Source organism: Myotis lucifugus, unplaced genomic scaffold (genome assembly GCF_000147115.1).
Source record: "Myotis lucifugus unplaced genomic scaffold, Myoluc2.0 scaffold_8, whole genome shotgun sequence".
Classification (NCBI taxonomy): Eukaryota; Metazoa; Chordata; class Mammalia; order Chiroptera; family Vespertilionidae; genus Myotis; species Myotis lucifugus.
Window position 1 is genome coordinate 14,294,552 of NW_005871056.1, and position 22,153 is coordinate 14,316,704.

Below are 22,153 nucleotides of genomic sequence, written 5' to 3' on the forward strand. Positions count from 1 at the left end.
ACTCAGTTGTAGACATAACACACTTAACCTTGTGGGGGCTTTGAGTCTCACTCAACTGCACGCATTGTGGATCCACTGGAATTCTCTGCTCACAGGGCATTAGAGTTCAATCTGCAAAAGGGACAGCAAGGCACTGTGGGGACACACACATTGCTCAGACTTCTTCTGCTCAAGTTGCTTAGTGACTTAGCTCTGATCTCCCAACTCTCTCTTTCAGACCCTTACTTCTTAACTTCCACCTCCATTGTAGAAGGTCTTGTTCCTGTAATAAATCCCTATTCCAGCGGTTCTCAACCTGTGGGTCGAGACCCCTTTGGGGGTCAAACGACCCTTTCACAGGGGTCACCTAAGACCATTGGAAAACACATATATAATTGCATATTGTTTTTGTGATTAATCACTATGCTTTAATTATGTTCAACTTGTAACAATGAAATTGGGGGTCACCACAACATGAGGAACTGTATTAAAGGGTCGCGGCATTAGGAAGGTTGAGAACCACTGCCTTATTCCACAATATTCATGGTGGTTCCGCTCCCCAGACTGAACTTGGACTGACAGAGAATATCATCACTATGTCAACAACTGGTGAACCTGGGTGTCCATTGAACCATTTGTACTTCTCTGTAGAATTCAAATTTTTTAAGTAAGATTTAAAAAGATTTAGCCGGTTTGGCTCAGTGGATAGAGCGTCAGCTTGGTGACTGAAGGGTCCCAGGTTCGATTCTGGTCAAGGGCACATGCCCAGGTTGTGGGCCTGATCCCCAGTAGGGGGTGTGCAGGACGCAGCCGATCAATGATTCTCTCTCATCATTGATGTTTCTCTCTCTCTCTCTCTCTCTCTCTCTCTCTCTCCCTTCCTCTCTGAAATCAATAAAGATATATAATAATAATTCTAAAAACAATAGTATTTTAAGGAATGAATCAATGAGTGAATGCATGAATGTCCTTGTTAACTAAACATGTTCCTATTATCCTGGGTTTAGACCTTTATTTAGTAGACCACATTAAAATTTTCTAGAACAGTAAGAATACCTCCCTTTTGTAGCACAGAGTCATGTTTTAGCTACACATTCCAAGACTTTTTGGAAGTCCATCTCTATCTCACTGAATGTGAGCCCAAAACCTCTCTCCCTCTCTGTTGGGGAAAAATAATATTGTGTGTAAGTTTGGTCTGATTTAAAGAGGCAATTGTGCCCCCACCCCCAAGAATTGAAGGTTTGACATTGTAGATCATAGAACCTTTATTATTTTTCCTCTAAATTCTTAGGAATGTACATAATGTCCGTGCTCCAGTTATGACACCATTTATAGACATTTAAAATGCATCTTCATTTATAAATATTTTACATTTGGTCCATAGAACAGATAATTTTACTAAATAACGCTGTAATTATTTTAAAACAGGCTCTGTATATAGTTTGAATATGTTTATATTACATATATTTTTTTATATAGAGATAGATTTACTTGGTGTTCTGAGAATAAATCCTTATTGCAAAAAAAAGCATATATGATAATACAATATCTTCCCCCCCCAGGGCAAATACTAAAAAATGTTACACATATTCACAGTTCTCACAGTAATTGTACGACACGTAATAATATTGTGCTATATAAGTAGGTTTGGATGGAAATCAGTTAGGGGATTTCTTGCCAAACATCTCACTTAGATTTGCTTACAAACATGAAATACACTGCATTTGTCTTAAAAAGACTTGGTCTTAGTTTCACACTGAAGAACAAAGAGAAAGTTTGAAGTCTTCCTGCCCTTATTCTAAAAGGATGGGGGTGGGACCATGATACACAGTGAAGGGTTCCTTTCAGCCTAAACCCTATAATTGAACGATACATATGCAGGTTGACCATGGAGTCGCCAGCTGGCATCTGGGATGCCCTTAGCAATGAGACTATTTTACAGATGATTCAGGAACAGGTTTTAGATTTCCTACACGATACCCAACAAGACCCTAACTACCACGCGCGAGGATGAGTGTGTGTATACAAATGCTTTGCGTTTTCTCTACAATGATGTGCTTAATATTCTGAGGGTAATACCTTATTGCAAGAACTGATATGCTGGTCACTGGTCACTTTCAGATGAGAATGACAAGAGATTAAAGAACCCACAGTCACAGTTATTTACCATAGTGATTAAGGATTAGTTGTAAAACACAGTTTGTGAGCTAACTAGCTAAGGAGCTACAGGGCACGACAGACAATTTGCTACTTGGGAACCCATCTTCCTGCCAGATGAGGAACTGAGTCACTGGGGCCTGCAAGGAACTGTCTTCACCCGATGTGCCGACTTGCCACCGCCACCACGGAGCCCATTCCGGAGCCCATTCCGGAGCTGATTCCGGAGCCCATTCCGGAGCCGATTCCGGAGCCAATTCCGGAAAGGAACAAAACCGACTTCCCGGGGAAGCAGCTTTCCTCTTGGAAGCACTTTGGAGGTGGGGTTGGGGTGCTGGATGAACACTAGCGCCTCAGTTGGTGGCTGGGTAGATTTTGGTGGCAGTGAGGGGACTCCCACTGAGGAGTTTCAGAGACGGTGAGAGGGCCGCAGCTTTGAAGGGGGTGGTAGTGAGGGAGGAGATCGTTTTAAAAAGGTCAGTGGATCCATTTGGACGCAGGGGTAGGATCACTTGACCTTGATTTCCTCCACAGCTGTTCTGTGCTCTCTAACTCTGGGCATCCTAAGAGACACTGGGGCTTCGATGAGGGAACGTCCCCAGCAGGATCGTAGGTCCCCCGGAATGCTGATTAGAAATTTAATTGTGCTTGTGGCAGTTTCCAACGGGCAGGGCCGGCTGCAGTCAGAAGGGCCTGGCGGGGAGGGGCAGGAAGGCCTAGCCACAGAGATGCTCTCAGCCGGTGGCAGGGAAGCAGGACCCTGTACAGACGGCTTGAGAAGCAGGCCGGGGGATGCTGACTGAGGTCCTCGGGCTTGTTTTAAAGTCAGCTGCCTCGGGAAGGAGAAAACCAAAAAAACGGAGAGAGCTCTGCTGGCTCCCTGCTACTTAAGAGCGAGCTCTCCCTAGAAACCTGTTATACAAAATGCCCTTTTCATGTGTACAGAGCAGCCTTCCGGTGGAAACGCACTCCTGCAAAGTCCAAGGTAACAGTCACGGGTTTCGGCAGTTAAGAGAACAGTCAGGGAAACGACTAAAAGCCAGGAGGGTGCAGCCTCACCGAGTCACACTCGCTGGCGGATAAAAGTGACCTACGCGGCAGTCACAAGTGCCCACTGCTGGACGCTTACGGGGCCCGGATTAAAAAGGTCACCGGCCCGCAGGTGCCGGAGCCGAGGAGTATTTTTGCGCAAGGCAGGACCCAGCAGGGGTGAGACTGTCCCCCACCTCCCCTCTCTGCGTGGTGATGGTGTCTGGACACGCCACTCGAGGTAGGTTGAGATAGATGGTATCTTCAGACATCAAGTGGTGGTCCCGCTCAGCCAGGCGGGGGGTGAGAGTATCGGGTCGGCGAGCCGCCTCGCACCCCTAGATGTAGGCCTCTTTGCTGGCTGAGCCGCTGGCCTGGGGCTGCTCCGGACCGTTCTCCGGGCGGACGATGTCTTCGCTGGGCTGGATCATGACCTGAATGCGCTGTGGGCACCGGGGAGAATTCGGGCTGAGATGGAAGGAGACGGGCCTCTCTGTTCCCCCACCTTCTTTTCAAGTCTATTCTGTCTGCTCTGCCTTCAAACTGTGCCCAGACTCTGCCGTGTCTCACACCCTCCACGCACACCTCCTCTCACTTGGGTTAGAGCAACAGCCCCCCACTGGCCCTCCACGTCCATCCTTGACCATCATCCCGTTTACTTTGAATTTATATTAGATCACACAAACACTCCATCCATGCTTTTGTTCTGGCCCTCCGGTCCAGTTTAAGAACCCATTGTGGCCCTTGAGTCATCTGGCCCCTGTCCTCTCAGACCGCCGTGTCCTTCCTCATCCCCTCACTTACTTCATTCCAGCCGCCCTGGCCTCCTCACCGCTCCTCACACACACCACGCGTGCACCTGCCTCGGGGCCTTTGCACGTGCTGCACCCGGTCTGGCACATTCTTCCTTTCAGATAGTGACACCTCGATGTCTACCTCCTTAGGTCTTGGCTCAGTGTCATCCCCTCAGTGAGGCCTTGCCCAGCACTCCCTAAACTCCTTCCTACTTTGTGTTTCTCCATAGTCCTCCTCCCCATCTAACATGTTTTCATTTTGTTATTTATTGATATTCCTCTCCTAGAATATGAGCTCCAAAAGGGTGGGATTTTCGCCTGCTTTGTTCAGTGCTGTGTCCCCAGTCCTGACCATAGTGTCTGGCATATAGTAGATGCTCGATACATATTCACTGCATGTTTGGCTCTCCCACCACCTTCTCCACCCATAACCCGCAGCCCTGCCTTATCAGCTAACACGCCGTCTTCAGACGCGCCTGGCTGCCCTTTCCCACCACGGTGCCTTCGCACAGGCTGTGCTCTCCTCCACAAATGCAGACCTGGCTTCCTCTCGAGGCTCAGCAGAGAACAATGGGAAATGAAAACACTGAACCTGGAGTTGGATAAAAGGGCTGCAGCTCCAGCTCTGCAAGGAATGGGCCAGTGGTTTCCTCACGTGGCCTCAGTTTCTCCATCTGTGATTCAAGAAGGCTGCCCAGCAACTCCAGGGACTGCACACAACCCTCCACTCCCCTTCCCTGAGCTGCAGACCCGAGCACCTCCTTCTGGCGAGGACATCTTGGTGGGAAACAAGGTTGAGAGCCACTGATTCAGATCTTCCCAGCTGTGGCCTCCATAATCTGATTCTCCAACTTGCCTCAGTGAATATCCTCAGCCTGCACTCACTCCATTCCTGTCTCTAGCACCTGGCTCCCTCCAGCACTGCCGTGTCTCACTCAAGAACTTGATACAACTTACCGAAGAGCTGGCATGGACCAGGCACACGCTCGTGAGCCCCTGCTAGGGAAGCACACCTTACAGGCTCTGCCTTCCCTTGAGGGTAAGGCCATGTTTTCTCTTTATCAAGCTCACAAATGAGGTCTCGAGGAAGCCCTCAACGCGTCTGATTCCACCCTTCATTTGCTCCGAACCCTCGATGGCTCCCCATTACCCTTAGGATAAAGTCCAAAGTTCTTGTCGTGATCTTCAAAGCCCTCCATGATCTGGCCAGACCATAAATTCCCATCCTCATCTCTGATACCCCCTGCACCCCTCCTCACTCTACCCTCCAGCCACAGCGATAAGTGTATACCTGTGGGCCTTGCACATGCTCCCCCCACTCCCCCCTCCCACCTCGACTTCTAGGAACATTCTTCTGCTTCTATTTTTAACTCTGGCTCATACTTAGCTTTCCCCTCTCCCAAGAAGCCCTCCTCCCTAACCCTCCCCAACCCAGCAGGGCTTACCCATCTCCCTGGTTTACCCCAATCATGGCTCCTCTAACACTCCATTGCCACTGGCTATTGATTTGTTTGTTAGACCGTGAGCTCCACAAGAGGAGGGGCTGTGCCCAGCACAGTGGGGGAAGGGGACCAAGGATGCAAAGGGTGAAGAGGAAGCTTACCTGCTTCAGGGAGCCCTTTAAGGTGAGGAACATGTAGACCATGTACCCAGGGATGAGGACCATGGAAGACAGAGCCATGAGCCAGCCCACGCCCTGGCCCCACTTGGGGAAAACATAGTTTCCCATGGTGAGAGGAGTCATCTGCACAGCACTGAAAAGGAACACACCCTGGGAGGGTGGGGGAGAGGGCGGGGGGCAGTAGGTCACACATATTGGTCAGCCAAGGTCCCTCCTCAGATCCTGCAGCTGACAGGTCCACTCCCCCCACCACTACCTTGAGGCTGACCCTCACAGAGGCTCAACATCTTGGGAATCTGCACTCAAGGCCACTTCCAGTACAGGAGGAGCCTTTGTGCAAGACAGAAGGTGTCCTCTCTGGGAGCACCAATGGCCAAAGGAGCCATTTCCATGACAACCAATAGTAAAGGGCACCCGTCCTGGGAGAACCAATAGAAAAAGGCACACCCTCTGGAAGGACCAATAGGAAAAGGTGACTCCTCTGAGAGGACTGACAGAAAAAACATCCCTTTCTCCAAGTTAACCAGCTTGGCAAGCAGAATAGTTGGATGTCAGTCGCCATTCGCCACTGGCTGGGTGCCCTTGTTCAAGACACAACATGTGTAGTGGCCCCAGCCCCCCCGAACAAGGACTTGGGGCCGACCAAGGACTTGGGGCATCCCCCTCCAGGGCCTGCTCATGCCTCACCTTCCCCTTGCAGAAGGGAATGTATGAATAGTTTGGGCTTCAGAATCAGGCCGACGCGGTTTGAGTGCAGCACCGACACGATGGGTGATGCAGCACCGACACGATGGGTGATGCTGGCTGGGGGAGCGCTGGGTCCTCAGTTGTCTGAGGTTGTAAGGATGATGCACTATGTCTGGCACCATGCAGGGAACAAAACAGATGCTCAACAGATGGCAGGGAGTGGTCGTATTAGGGAACAGGGGTCTGGGGCCTCTTCCATCCATCTCTGCCTCCAGAAGTTCCTCTCTGGACCCAGGGTCTAGTTGTGCTCATCCTAGCAGGGCTGGTCAGGTGCTGTCCTTACCGCCACGATGATTGGGGTGAAGAAGGACCAGCAGAGTTTCCACCAGAGGCAGGGCCTGAAGCCAACCATCTCTTGGATGTTGTCATAGAATCGGTTGACACCTGTGACATTTGGAGCAAAAGCAGGATGGATGGGTGAGTTGTGGGCATTACAGGCTAAACTCAAGCTGTCCCTTTCTCACAGTCTGACCATACACAAGTCACCCAACCTTTCTGGGCCTCAGTTTCCTCGTCTATAACATGGGGCTAGTGCTCTGAGGGGTGCTCATTATCTAGTAATTATTTAATAACCAAATCCCCACAGCAAGTAGGTAGCGTGGGAAAGCAAATCACTTTAACATGAAAATATCTACCAAAAACCGGATATGCTTACAAAACGTGTCCCCATCACTCTTAATGTCCCCCCAGGCACCATCTGTCCCAGCCATTCCTGCAAAGCCTTCCTGGGCCAGGATGGTTTTCCCTGTTGATCTGATGCTATCAGCAACTGGTGAGAGATTGCAAAGAAGAACTGCAAATCCTGCAAAGACCCACAGATGTCATGAAGTAATGCAGGGCACTGCTCCAATCATAAGCAAAGTCACTGACAAGGAGGATCTGAGAGCACTAGGCCAGTTAGAGTTGAGGAAAGGAAAATGATGAGGAGGTGAGGTGGCAAGAAAGATACAATGATTATCAAGCACTAAGAGGGACCCCGGAGAACATTTCTCTCAAACACATCATCTTGCTGTGATCATCGAAGAGTAGGGAAGGATATGCTTGGACTGCCATGCAGTTGGTCTGGAAACTTAGGCCACAAACCAACAAATAAAGTCACTATTTCCTTCATTCTTTGTTCTAAGATAGTGCATACTTTTAACTGTAGAATTTTTTTTGTAGTCTTGATTTCCCTTTTCTAGATAAAATCTCAAACAAACCATTTCATCCCAAAATTGATGAAGAAATCGTGGTTCCCGTTTTAAATGAGTTTATTTAACTGTTCTTCTTAGGATATCTTCTAAACATGGGACCTCCTGTGGTAACACCATCGAGTTGTTGTGAGAACGAAATACATGAATGTATGGGAAGGGCCTGGTGTTCAAGTTGTACTGGTTGAAAGATAACTGGAGAAAGGAATGACGAATGAATGAATGAATGAATGACAGGGGGAAGAGGGCTGATGCTCACCGTAAAACCAGGAGATGGAGACACACTCAAAGAACACGAGGAACAGCAGGCTCATGCCACTGGCCGAGTAGTAATCAAAAAGCTTGAAGACATAAATGCCCCCCTGCAGGAGCAAAAACGGCGAGAGTGAGGCCACTTCCGCCAGGGACCCGTGCATTCCGTTCACAGTCAGCCTGGGCTTTACAGTCTGAGGAGGCCGGGGTTAGGCTAAACTGCAGCAAGGAGGGTGCGGGCGTTGATTCTCTGGGATTGGGCAGAAAACATGCAAATGTGGGGAGCATGGAGGGAAGTGCCCCATTTCCAGTAAGGCTGGAGGGCAGAAGAGGAGCCATCTGTCCACAATGTTGAGTCAGTCAAGTCCCTCCCCTGCTCAAAACCTTCCATGGCTTAAATAAGACAATAACATAGTTCATAAATCAGTAGAAAGATAGAAAATAAAATAATAAAATAAAATCCAATGCCTTGGCCTTCAAGGTCCTGCATGATCTCTGGATCTGCATCCCCCACTTAACCCCTCACCCCCTCTGCCCCCACCACACCGTTCCTCACGTTCACCAAGCCCATTCCCACCTCAGGGCCTTTGCACCTGCTGTGACTTCTTCCCCTAGCTAGGTCTCCCCTGGCTGGATCTTCCTCTCATTGGAGTCTCAGTTCAACTACCACTTCCTTAGAGGGACTGCCCCTGACTACTCTGTTGAGGTAGCGTCTTTCCCGTCCCTGCTGGTCATTCTCTGTTCCACTATCCTCTTTTCTTCATGGCATTTAATGATCTAATGTGTATGTCAGTCTTATCCAAGAGAGCAGATATTGTCTGTCATGTTCACTCCTGAATCTCCAATGTCACACCAGGCCCGTAGTAGGTGTTCATCAATTATGAGAGAATGAATAAACACTAATTCTAAGTCTGAACTGTATTTGAACCCAGGGGTGGTTTTGTGGATCATAAATCAGACCCACAGGGCTGAGCTCATGGCTTTAGCGTCATTTATATTTATTGTACAATTCATCAGTTATATATTTGTCTTCTGTGTAGACTGAGAGGGGGCTTGAACGCAGGGAGCCTTGCTCATTAATATCCAAAGGGGGGGAAAAAGTAGGAATGAAAGGGAAGGGCAGTGTCAACTTCAAAGACCCAACTAACTCCACCTTGACTCTCCAGTTAAACTTCTTTAAATCCTCACCCGAGGAAATTTTTATTGAATGCACATCAGTACTGGGGATCAAACCCACAACCTAGGTAGGTGCCCTGACTGGGAATCAAACCTGCAACCTTTTGGTGTACGGGACAACACTCCAACCAACTGAACCACCCAGCCAGGACTCCAGTTAATTTGTACGAGTCTTTTAAAACTCAGCCCCTGCATCCCCTTTTCCAGAAAGAATACCTGGTGCCCTAGGCCGGGTTAGGGGCTATATTCTCTAGCTCCGCCCATCATTTCTGCATCATTGTGTCTCCCATCAACCCAGGGGCCCCTTAAGGGAAGGGACCCCATCTTACTTCTTGCAGTGTGTGCTGGGCTTGGCATGGAGATGGTATTCAATGAACGGGGTTTGGGAAGTAAAGTGGGCTAAGACAAGGGTGGGGTGCAGAGGGCCTGGGAGTGGCCCTGGCACAGAGTGGGTGCCAGGTGCTTACTGCCCTTACCTGAGTGATGTTAGAGAGGCCGATCAGGTAGGAGACGACGCAGACGGCAGCGATGAAGAGCTCCCTGCGGTTGCGGAGGAGTTTGGGGTACTCGTCCACCAGGGCGGTGATGAAGCCCTCCACCGTGCAGAACTTCAGGGGGAACAGGGGTCAGCCACCGCGGAGGGCCCCAACCCCAACCACCCACAGCCTGATTGGCGGGAGACCGGAGAGCCCAGCAGCATGGAGACAGCAGGGCCCACTGAGCCCCGGGATCCAGGCCTGATCTGCCTCGGCCTCTGCCTCGGCCTCCCTTTGTGAACTCGGGGAGTCCCTCACTCTGAGCATCAGCTTCCCCATCTCAAAAGCGGGGAAGGTGGCTGAGCTGTTTCCTGAAGTTTCATGTGGTGGACATTCTAGGGGACTGATACTCCAGGCCATCTTCTCAGGGGGCCTAGGGCAGTGGCCTCCTCTTTCTGCTTCCTCCCAGATGGGCAAGGCTGGGCGAGGGGCTCCCCAAGGTGCCAGGGAGGACATCCTCACCTGGCTGTCAATGCCCAGCATCAGCAGCATGGAGAAGAAGAGAATGGACCAGAGGGGAGAGATGGGCAGCTGGGTCACCGCCTCTGGGTAGGCCAGGAACGCCAGCCCAGGGCCTGTGGGGGAGAGAATAAAAAATATAAATAAAACATAGCAAGCACCTACAACATATTCAGTACACACCCACTTTCCAAGGTTCACTTCATCTCCCAAGAAACCTTTTGAGTGAGGGTTGTCAGCCCCCTTTTCTACTTGAGGAAAAAGTGTGTGCTTGGTCGGGGAGGCCGTAGGCTTGGGTCCAGTCAAGGGGACCAGTGGAATGAGATGAGGAACTGCGCTGGCCTGGCCAGCAATGGGGACAGTGCAGGGGCAGAGAGGTGACCAGATGGAGAAACAGGAAGTAGAACGGGCAGGTCCTGGCACTGGTTGGTTTGCCTGTGGTGGTGACGGAAGGGTACAGAGTGTTGCTGGGGCTCTGTCCTGGGCACTGGCTGGCAGAACCCTTTGCTATAATGGGGAGCACAGGGGAGCAGAAGGCTTGAGGAGGTCAGTGTGGGAAGGTTGTGTTTGAGTGTCTGGGTGGGGTGATATTCAAGCGATCGGGAAAACCTTGGCAGGAAAAGAAAGCAGACTATAACCTCCCTGGGGTCTGGCTCTGGAAAGTGGGGTGGTGGCTGTGGGTTCCAGAGAAATGAGCTGGTGGGCTGCCCAAGTGGGGGAGATCAGGGCCTCAGGGGAGAACGTTCCTTTCAGCATAACCCACGATGCTTCCTTCCTGAGCCCCTGGGCCTCTGCTGTGCACACAGTGGGTCCTCATGTTTGCTGCTTTCCTGAAGGGAGGGGTGCCTAGGTTTTTCCTTGGACCCCGTACCTATCTGTGCAGAGGGCAGCATGGGCACAGCCCACTGGATGAGGATGTTTTTGGAACTGGGACAAATGCACGGACTTGGGTGCTTTGTGTCATGGCGGTGAACATGTCTGAATTGGACCAACGTTTCTATCCTTGGGGCAAGAGCGAGTCTGCTCCCCCTGGATGCCCAGGATTGGGCTAGATGTGCCAGTATGGCCAGGCTCTGCAATCAGCCAGGTCTGGGCTCAACTCCAAAGTCCTACCACCTTCCCAGCTCCCCCGTGTCAGAAAGATCCAGAGATACAGTCCACATCAATGCTCAGGGCGCTGCCTGGCCCACAGTGGCCTCTATGCCAGCGAGCGAAGGTGGTGATCTGATGACCGCAAACGCCAGCCCCTCCCTCTCCAGAGCCCCGGTCCTGTGCGGTGCTGACCTGAGGCCGCCACATCAGCAATGGACCTCTTGGTGACATGGGCCATGAAGCCCACGATGGAGAAGATGACAAATCCTGCGAACATGCTGGTGCACGAATTGATGCAGCAGACAATAATAGAGTCCCTGCGAGAAAAGGCACGGTCAGGGCGGGTGGGTGGGCAGGACGGTGAGCTAATAGGCTGTGGCTAGCAAAGGGCAAGGGGGAGAGGGTGCCTGTCAGGGGGGCTAAAGGGCTGGTGGGTCCACTCCCCCACCCCCACCTCCGGGGAAGAAGTGGAACCAGAAGGAGTGGCCAGAGGGACTGGCTCTGAGAAAGACGGAGTTGACAGAGGAGAAAGGCCTGGGGTGTAGCCGCGGAGGGCTGTGGCCGGAGGAAGGTGCTCCTGTGCATGGGCACCTGTAGACGTTGTTGTGGAAACTGTTGTAGCTCCCAAGAGCGATCAAGGATCCTAGGCCCAGCCCGTAGGAGAAGAAAATCTGAGTGGCAGCATCCAGCCACACCTATAGGCAGAATGAGAAAGAATAGTCAACATTTATAATCATAAAGCCGCCGTGCTGCAGGGCCATTTACATGTGCTAACCAGCTCTACCTGGCAACAATCCCAGTTCACACAGGAGGGTCAGAGAGCAGCAATAACTTATCCTAGCGCTGGTCACCTGTGGCTCAGGACTCAGGTGTGCACTTAACAGAACTGGCGCCTTCTAGTACCTGGGGCCAGGAGGACCGCTCACCTCAGAGTCCGACAGCTTGTGGAAGTTGGGTGTGATATAGAAGAGGATGCCCTCCCCGGCCCCCGGCAGTGTCACTCCGCGGAAGAACAGGATGATCAGCATGATGTAGGGATATGTGGCTGAGAAGTAGACCACCTGGGAGGAAAGTGGGTGATATGGTCACCTTCCTCCCCCCCCCCCACACACACACCCCAGCACACCTATGCCTCCTCTTCCCCACTTCACCTACATCTGTACCTGCTGTGGCTCTGGGCTTGGCTCTAGTTCTCTTCCTCCAGGAAGCCTTCCTGGATTCCTAACATGCTCTGCTTGGCCACTTTTCTGCAGCTCCTCCTTGGAGTCTGAACCAACCAGCTCAGTGCCCGAATTTTCCCTTCCCCTATCCCTCCCCTACTTTTTGATTTCTGTTTAAATTAAAGTATGTGGTGACAGGAAAACTTAAAAAATCACATATGAACACACAGTTCCTTTCAACAGCCTCTAGAAGGTAAGTTACATGGAGGACAAGGCTTGTCTTGTTCACTTCTCTGTTTTCCCAGGGCCTAGAACAGTCCATGGTAGATAGTGGACACTCGATAAATGCCAGACAAATGCACCAATGCATGGGTGTTAATGCTTTACTGTTCCTCTTTGGAGACTTTACTTTGCGTATATGATCACATTTTCTTACAAAATGATGTACTTGCCTTTTCATGTAACATGCTTAAAATAAAAAACAACAACATAGTACATACATCTTTGTTTCTTGTTTTATTTACTAAAAATTGTTTTACTGTCTCAGAACAATGTATTTTTTTAATTATACAAAATAGTCCCTCAGGAGGTTCCACCATCCATTGAGGTCACTTCCAAGTTTATGTCAATCCTAAGTCTACTACATTGGGTACTCCTGAATATGAAACTTTGTCTACAAAATTAGGCAAATTATACTAAAAATTACTGCAACTTGTACTAAAAAATTATATTAGTCTTTGGAAAAAATTTCTAGAAGTAGAATTACTGAGAAAAAAGGAATAAGTTTCTCAAAGGCTTTAACTCATATTGCCTAATTACATTCCAGAAATTGAATTTTTCCCAACATTACAGAGAGCACCTTTCCTGGGTATAATCATCTTAAAAAATTACTTCTTGCCAAATTAATCATCAAAAAACGGAGATTACATTTCTTTGCTCAGTGGTGTGAGAGAGCAATTTTCAAGTTCAGTGACCTTTATATCTTAGCGTCATGCTCAGCATAAATTGTTCTGTGGGTTAGTTTCATCTCCCTGAGTTGACTCTGAGAGTCTTCGGGGTTAGGAAAGGCGGCCACAACCCCATCAAGATCACTGTACTTGATGCCCTGACCTGTTTGGCTCAGTGGATAGAGCTTCGGTCTGTGGACTGAAGAGTCCCAGGTTCGATTCCGATCAAGGGCATGTACCTTGGTTGCGGGCACATCCCCAGTAGGGGGTGTGCAGGAGGCAGCTGATCGATGTTTCTAACTCTCTATCTCTCTTCTTCTCCCTTCCTCTCTGTAAAAAATCAATAAAATATATTTTAAAAAAAAGATCACTGTACTTGGAATTAGGAAAAGGGGAGTCAGAACTGCCTGTGTCACCTACAAGCTATGTGACGGTGGGCAATTTCTTATCCTCCCTAAGCCTATCTGTTTTCTTGTCTGTAAAATGGGTACAATCAACCTTGCTAGTCAGAAAGTTTGGTCGCATGAGGACATACAACATGCTTAATATTTGCTGCTAGGTCTTGCAGTTCAATGTGTCTTCCATGTGCAGCATGGAGCTAGGTACACAGTCAGTGCTCAGTGAATGTTTACTGATGGAGTGGTTGGCTCACTCAAGAGATGCAGTGAGGGAGGCCCTACCTCTGTCCCCAAGAAGTAGCCAGTCTTCTAATGTAGCAGGAACTCTAGATACCACCCAAAAATGATTATAATTGATGTCATGTATTGAGTGCCTACTGTGTGCTAGGCATATGCTACACACTGTGTGTAGATTACCCCCCTCAAGTCTTTGTAACAACCCTGTGAGGTGCCAGTATTGTGACCACTTCACAGATGAGGAGACTGAGGCTCAGAGAAGTGAACTGACTTGCCCAGGAGCACACAGCTAGGCACCAGGGGTCTAGGCCACTATGTTCTTCTGCTTCTAAAAGTTGGGCCTGGAGACAACTGTGGCCTCCTTCTCTCGTGCAGCCTAGGGACAGAGCAGAGCTGCTTTGACACCAGCCTTGAATTTGAGTCCAAAAGTCCGACCAGACTAAATGGGGCAGTTTTTTCATAAGCTGTGCCCATTCCCAAGTGTAGAATTCATTGAGGTTCTGTTTTGCTCATTCAGCTTCTTAGGCAGCCTGAACCTCCCTGTCTCCAGCCTTAGTCAGTTCAAATCCTTTCTCTCCCTCACTTACTTTAATGACCTCAGACAACACACTTGCTGCATCCTTCAGGCCAAGACCAGTGAGACCTGGTCATCTTCTGTCCCCGGACTCATGGGGTGGGACTTAAAGCGGGTAAGAAGTAGGTTTGAGGCCAGTCTTCCTCCCCCCAGTTTGATTGGCAAGCTCCCCACCCATGTCCCCAGGTTGCGCAACCCAACTTGGCCTGGCTCTGCCCTTGCCAATAATAAAAACAAAAACAATAACTCCCCTTGCCAGCTGCAGAGCGCCTCTGCCCTTGCCAATAATAAAAACAAAAACAATAACTCCCCTTGCCAGCTGCAGAGCGCCTTACAAAATCATGAAATTTTGATCTGCATAACAAACCAACAGATAAGCATAGTATTAGCCCCATTTTTAGAGGAAGAAATTTTGATCTGCATAACAAACCAACAGATAAGCATAGTATTAGCCCCATTTTTAGAGGAAGAAACTAAGTTTCAGAGGTGAAGTGACTTGCCCAAGGGCATAGGGCCAAGTCAATGGCCAAGTTGGGATCTGAACTCAGGTCTATTTGAATACAAGGCCTGAGTAGTCAACTATTAATCAATCCATCTCCGTTGCTCTTCAAAGCTGGGATGTGGGGTAGTCACCCCTGGACCATAGTTTAATGGTCAATGAGTAACATTTACCCTCTGTCTTGCAGTGGCTCTGCCAGGCCCAGGCTAATCTCAAAAGACTTAATGTGAGCCTGGCACCGTGTTAAGTGCCTAATTTGCATTATTTCCTTTAATCCTTACACCTCCCCAAAGGTAGGTAATGTTATTCCCATTTTATAGGGAAGAAAACTGAGGCACAGCGTGATGAAGAGACCTGCTTAAATTAAAGATGGAAAGGGTTCCTGGGAGGCACAGACTGCTTGCCCAGGTGGGAGATCCCCGCATCCCTCTCTAGTTCCCACTGTGCACGTCTCTTACCTTTCCAGTCCAGCCAACACCCTTCCAGATACAGAAATACACAAGGATCCAGGCGATGGCCAGGGTGATGGCCAGAGGCCAGCGGATCTGACCCGGCTTATCCAGCCCGTCCGTCATCTGATGCATGTTACGCCTGATGGAACAGGAGGGAGGTGACAGTCACGGGGGCCGGACTGACCCGGGAGCTGGGCCAGTGTGTGGACACAGGTAATATCTTGCACTGTGACTGCTGACATCTGCGGTCACTGAGATCTAAGAGCTGCGTGGGGACCGTGGGGCCCATTATACTAATCGGTAGAAAGGGCTGACCTGCCAGTGCCTTAATTCAGCCTCCACTGTTGCTCACGTAGATGGCTGCAGGTCTCCGCCCAGGATCCCCACCTTCACTTTCTCTCTGTCCCCACTCCAGTCCCCAGAGATCCTTCTAATTGCAAGTCTGGTCATGTCACTCCTCCGCTTAAAGTTCTGCAATGAATCGCTTCTTATTGTTCTCAGAATGAAGCCCAACTCTCCAGGTGGCTCTTGCAAGCCGTGATGAGCTGGCCCTCGTCTTGGCTCTCACCACAGCCCCTCAAGCTCTCCTACGACTGGACTACTTGTCATCCCCTCACTCCAGCTTGCTTGCTCTCACCTGCCTCCAAGCCTTCACGCATACTCTTCCCACACCTGTCTCCCCGACAGTGCTTTTCATCCTTAGATGCCATTCCTCACCGAGGTTGGTCCAGGCGCCTCCGTGGGGCCCCACAGCCTTCCATGTCCCTCCTTTCAGTGCTGGTCACTTGGTGTTGCCACTGCCTGTTTACCTATCCACATCCCTAACCAGACTGCTCAAGAAATGTTTATTGAATAAAAGGTTGAATGAAAAGCCTGGACGTGTGGGAGACAACTGCATGTGGGAGATGCCTGAAAGCAGAACCAGCCAGAGTAGAATCTGGTATTTGTTCGTAAGGAGACAGCCTAGCCAAGGACGTTTCAGCACAAAGAGAGTGACTTCACGTGTTCTGACGCCTCCTGAGAACGGCGCCTCTTGGCAGCGTATCCAAGGTGCAGTGCAAACTTCCAGGTAGACCCTAGCAAGCTGCCCAGCACAGATGCTGCCTTCATGCCAAAGAGATTTGGGTCTCAGGACCTCGTTTTGGAAAATTAATGCTCCTAATCTGCACCTTCTATGATGAAACAATCAACATGGCCTTCACTATGGACAGTGCGTGTGTGTGTGTGTGTGTGTGTGTGTGTGTGTCTTTATTCTAACTGACTCAGGGCTGGTTTTCAGAATGAATCGGGACTTTATTGGCCTCTCTTAGGCCTAGGATGGTTATTCCTCTCCATTCGCCATTGTCTACCCTTCTCCACTCTGCTCTTGTCCTGGAGGCTGAAAGCTATGGCTCTAACGCCAGTTCCTTTGCCTTCTGGGTTTGACCAATAGCAGGAGCTCAGAGGGTGGGAGGAGAGTGATGTTGTGGATGTATTCTCCCTGCTGCCTGTGGCTTTGTCTGCAGCTGGGTTTCTCTACCAAAGGTTTACTCTAGCGCATGTCTAGTGGCTCTTCCAAAGTTCAGCTTTCTGGGGGAGAGAGGGGTTTCACCCTTTCTTGGGGCTCCCTTAGCCCTGCTCACATCTCCACAGTCCTTCACCTAACCCTTCCATCAGCCTTCTGAGGTGCCTCTGTACCTGCTGGCCCTGCCACCCACCAGGAATAACCCTGCACTCACTCCCAGAACTCCATCACAGCGCTGGTCAGGTTGGTGGTGTTTGCAATGCTGTAGTTGGAGAAGCAGCGGTCTGTGTTCCAGTGGTTGTCACAATGTTTCCATGGCAGTGTCTGCAAAGACACAGCGACACAGACAAAACCTGTTGAGCCATAGGCGTTGGCAACAGTGACCCTAGCACACCCTGTCCATCCTTATGGTCCCCTGAGCCCCCTCACGGCCATTTTCCCCCTTCCCCTTCCCAACAGCTCCCAAATGCAAGTCATACCGTGAGCCCCATTTGAGAGATCAGAGAGGGGCAGCAACTTGCTCAAGATCACACAGCACCTACGTGTCATTGCTGATATCTGAACCTCAAGCTTTTCACTCAGAAAATGAGTTTCCAAACGGCACCATAAGGTTTTGTGTGTCCATCCCAGACCACTTCCAAGCTAATGACTCTGAGCCTGTGCACACTGACACTGACTACTTACCGCGCTTGCACTTTTCCAGGCACAGACCTAAGCGCTGCACACACATTTATGCTGCAATTCTCACAACTCTAGGAGGGCACTGAGGCTCAGAGAGGTTAAGTCTCCTCCCCGAAGTTGCACAGCTGGTATAGAGTAGGGTCAGGGTTTGAACCTGGGTTCATATAAAGTGGGCTAACAATACCCATCTTAGCGGGGTGTCATGAGGGTTAGATGTTACCCCACGAAGCGCCTGGCCCAGAATAGGGGCTCGGGTCATGGGGCTATAACTGTGGGGAGACAAGGGCTGCTGAAGACCACCTTGCCCCCTGCCGCTGGAGGAACGGCTCTGTCAGCAGAATTGTGGTCCTAGTGGATGCAGGGTGGACTCTGGGTGTGGCTCTTTCTCGAGCAGCGGGTGGAGGGACACTCACCGTGGTGAAGGAATTGTACAGGTAGTAGATAGCCCAGGAGATGATGACGATGTAGTAGATGTTCAGCCAGAAGGACAGCACAGCAGCGGCAAGGCCCACTCCTGGGAGGGAGCACACCCTCATGATACTCATTGAATAATCACAATTTTCCCCGTGCATGTCACTGTTATCATTTCCCACAACGTCTACAATCTCACTCGACCTTGGGGAGAGGCAGGAACGTGGCTAAGGTCACATGCATCTGGTGAGGGAGGGAGCCAGGCCTGGTGTCTGGGGCCCCCACACAGACTGGCTGAAGGTGGGGCTGGGGCTGGGCCTGCAGGAAAGCATGCTTCTCCACGTGTTCACCCGAGTATCTGTCAGCTTTGAGCAAGGGAGCCAAGAAAGTCGCACCCAGCACATGCCAGGGAAATGAGTTACAGAACAGGGCAGGCAGATGTGAATATGGGCCCCCCAGATTGAGTCCTCCTCTCTACCGCCCTAGGTTTTGGCCAGCGTGGTCACCTGTCACCTGGCCCCTTAATGGCTCCACTCTGCTCAGACGTGGCTGAGCAGCTCCCTCTGTCTAGAGGGGTCAAGCATATTGGGAAGGCCCTGGCTTTGCCACCCTCCTGTGGGTAAGGTCATCGCCCCGACCCACGGCCCCACTCTGCAGACTTACCTTTGAACATGGGGGCCAGCTTCCACACCCCCAGGCCCCCGATGGATGTGTACTGGCCGAGGGAGCATTCCAGCAGGAAGAGTGGGACCCCCGCAAAGATGAGCGTCAGGAAGTAGGGGATCAGGAAGGCCCCTGCGGGGTCGAGAAGAGAGATGCCCGGGGCCTCCGGCGTTGGAGAAGCCCCGGGCACAGAGAGCGTCACACGGGGCGTTCTGGGGTCTCTGCCGTGATTTCCGTACACTCTGCCTCAAAAGCGCACCCACAGCCAACGCCCAAGGACAATCCTGCTCAAAACACACGACCTGCACTTGGCAAATGAAGAGGTGAACTCTCAGATCATTGACGGAGGACAAGCCCTTTCAGAATCCTTTGGTAAAAGGACACGAAACAGGAAGTGGGGCCTGACCCTCCTTCTGGAGTCTTTCGGGGACCCATTCCACTAAGGTTGCCCCAGGAAAGGTCTAAGTGGAACACTTTCTGGGGGGTCCAGGCCAGCACCTACCACCGCCGTTTTTTCCGCAGAGATAGGGGAATCTCCAGACGTTGCCCAGGCCAATGGCATAGCCCACGCAGGACATGAGGAAGTCGAAACGGCCCTTCCATGTGTCCCGGTCCGGAAGGTCCGCCGCCTTCTTCTGCACTTTGACCACCAGGGTTTTGGGCTTGTCACTGCCCGTGGGAATCTCGCTGACCTCCGTGGAGATCTGTCCGTCAGCCACCTTGCTGCCATCTGTCGCCATGTCTCGGAGTTTGGACGCAGGGGTCCTGGCAGATGGACGTGCGATGTCGGCCCCGGTCCACGTGGACAGCAGTTTTGCGGTTCAAGGTCACCCTAGAACAGAAGGCTGGTGGTGACAAGCAATGAAGGAGGGCAAGGTTATGGAGTTGCCCCCAAAATAACAAAAAGCAAGTAACTCACGAAGGAACCAGGGCTCTAAGAAAGCTCTCCTACAAACCCTGTTCCTCCCACCAGGCTCTGCTCCCCGAGGAAGGCGGGTGCCATTTGTTTCCAAAGACAACATGTGCGGGTGTGGTCTGTTGTCTCCTGGACTAGCTTCAACTCTGGTCATCTGTGTCATGTGGCCTCTGTTGTGTGTCATGCTCAGAGAAGAAAACCAGGGCGACCAAGCTGCCAAAGAGAAACACTAAATGCTCCTCATCTTTGCCTCCCTGGAAGCAATCAGATTTCCATTTCCTGATGCTGTGATAGCCACAGCAGGGTAAGCAATGGCAGATCTGAATGTGGAGCCGAACAGGGAGGTATCCCGGCCGCAGGTGGTAGGTGAAGGTGGTATATGAGCACAAACACGGACCATGATCAAAGCCCTCTTTACCACTTTCAAGCTGTGTGACTTTGGGTAAACTTCTAAACCTCTCTGGGCCCCATTCTCCCTCTCTTTTAAACCGAGGATGATAATAGTACGTCCCTCATCGGGCTGTTGTTCTTCACTTATTTATGGAGACACACTGTGCCTGGAAAACAATGGGAACTTGTTGCTATTTCATCAGCAGTTCCCAAGCCTGGCTGTGTTCCCAAGTCATTTGGAAAGCTCTATAAAGACACATTCCCAGCTCCCACCAAAGATGAGCTCCAAGTCTATACTTCTAACAAATTCCTTAAAGGAGATTCTTTTTAAAAAAATATATATTTTTATTGATTTCATAGAGGAAGGGAGAGGGAGAGACAGAAACACCAATGATAAGAGAATCATTGATTGGCTGCCTTCTGCATGCCCCCCACTAGGGATCAAGCTGGAAACCCAGGCATGTGCCGTGACTGGTCATGTGACCTCCTAGTTCGTAGGTTGATGCTCAACCAGTGAGCCATGCTGGCTGAGCAGGAGATTCTTATGCCGGGAGCCTAGCCCCAGCCCTCAGGTGAGGAAGGACCACTGGCTAGATCGGTTCTGAACCCCTCTTACCTCTAGTTCCAGAGAAAGCGAGTAGAGGACAGTGTGTGACACTGGACTCAGTCCAGTCTTGGGTTTAGATCTCTCTTACCAGCTGAGTGGCCCTAAGTTGCTCTAGGCTCAGCTTCCCCATCTATAAAATGGGGGTAATGCTATCTGCCTTGTAGAATTGTGGTAAACATGAGCTTTCATGGCCTGTAAGAGTGCTTGTCACCTGACTGGTTTGAAAAGGGTTATGATTTGGGTTGTTGATTTTACCTGATTTTCTGTGGCAGGTCAGCTCCAGAGCGGCTCCCTCTGCAATTCCTGGGAGAGAGCCTGCAAAACAGAAGAGAGGAGGGGCCGTAACTGACAGCCGGCACTGATGAGCAGCCCTGGGCAGAGAACAGCAGGGGTGCAAGAAGCCTGCTAGCGGCTGTACTCTGTATGAGCCCCTTGGAGCCACCCAGCTGGGGTGACCTCAGCGAGTCCATGCAGCATGGCTGGCCCATGAGGCCCTGGGAACATGCAGGAGTAGGGCCTGCTGCCCGTGGGCCAGCTGTGAGAGTGGGCCTGAGGGCACTGTGAGGAAGGTGTTCCATAATTTTATCAGAAAGAAGAGATAAACCACGGAGGGGCTACAGCTACTCAGGGTTCTACTGGGAGCCAATGAATGCAGCTGGTATATTTCTCCACGCTCCATCCACCCTTGCAGTTGGATGTTGTGGCGAGCCCCATGTTGTTGAAAACCATGTGTAACATGAGAGAGAGCCCGTTGTTTTGTGGAACAGAAAACCAGGTTTCAAAACAATTTATTGAGTATGTATGTATTGTATGTTCCTATTTTTACCTCCCCTCAAAATCTGTTCGTTAAAAAAAACAACCACAAAAAAACAACACTAAAAGATTTACCCTAATATGTTCTCAGTGGTTAGTTTATAAGTGGTTTTTGCTTTCTTTTTTTTGCAGGCTTCTGGATTTCTAGAATTATTTTTTAAATTCTACAAAAATTTACAAATAGCCCTGGCCAGCATGGCTCAGTGGTTGGAGCGTCAACCTGTGTACCAAAGGGTCATGGGTTTGATTGCTGGTCAAGGGCACATACCTGGGTTTCAGGTTCAATCCCCAGCCCCCGTTGGGAGGTGTGCAAGAGCAACCAGTACGTGTTTCTCTCTCTGCTCCCCCACTCTCCTTCCATTCCACTCTCTCTGAAAAAGCAATGGGAAAAATACCCCTGGGTGAGGACTAACTAAATAAATATTTACAAATAAAATAAATTTCTATGAAATTTTTTAAATTAATAAAAGCACACAGAATAAACTTATGGAACCCTAAGCGCAAAGAGGAACTCATGAAGCACTGGTCTGGGGACTCTCAGATGTAGGAGCCAAAGCAATGTGTGGCACGTGCCCCCATGGCTTCCCCCCTCGCTCTGCCCTGCTGGGCTCCCAGGTTTGCTGTGCACTCGCCTTCCGGCCCCTGGCATGCAGTCCCCATTACCAAACACCACTGTTTCTTCCTAGAGTTCGCGGAGAACCAGACCACCTTCGGACAATCCAAGCTTGACCGCCAACCCTGCTTCTTGTTCTCCAGGATGACCCACAGTTTGTCTCGATGCCCATCTAGGTCCTGGCCTGGGCATGGCACCGTCAGAAGGAACCCTAGACTCAGGTAGGGTGACCGCCTGGCGTCAGGAATGGCAGGAG

General features: G+C 50.5%; 1 protein-coding gene across 1 annotated transcript; it reads right to left on the reverse strand.

Annotated features, from left to right (window-relative positions):
• Positions 1-1,219: 1,219 nt before the first annotated feature.
• Positions 1,220-20,790, reverse strand: SLC6A1 (solute carrier family 6 member 1). The gene is made up of 15 exons (XM_014451323.2): positions 20,727-20,790; positions 19,061-19,403; positions 18,559-18,690; positions 17,898-17,998; positions 17,018-17,127; positions 15,306-15,438; positions 11,959-12,093; positions 11,624-11,727; positions 11,225-11,349; positions 9,944-10,056; positions 9,422-9,553; positions 7,777-7,879; positions 6,611-6,711; positions 5,563-5,730; positions 1,220-3,608 (listed from the first exon to the last, which is right to left on the reverse strand). The coding sequence occupies exons 2-15, from the start codon at positions 19,296-19,298 to the stop codon at positions 3,504-3,506; spliced, it is 1,800 nt and encodes a 599-aa protein (XP_014306809.1). The 5' UTR covers positions 19,299-19,403; positions 20,727-20,790; the 3' UTR covers positions 1,220-3,503.
• Positions 20,791-22,153: the final 1,363 nt, after the last annotated feature.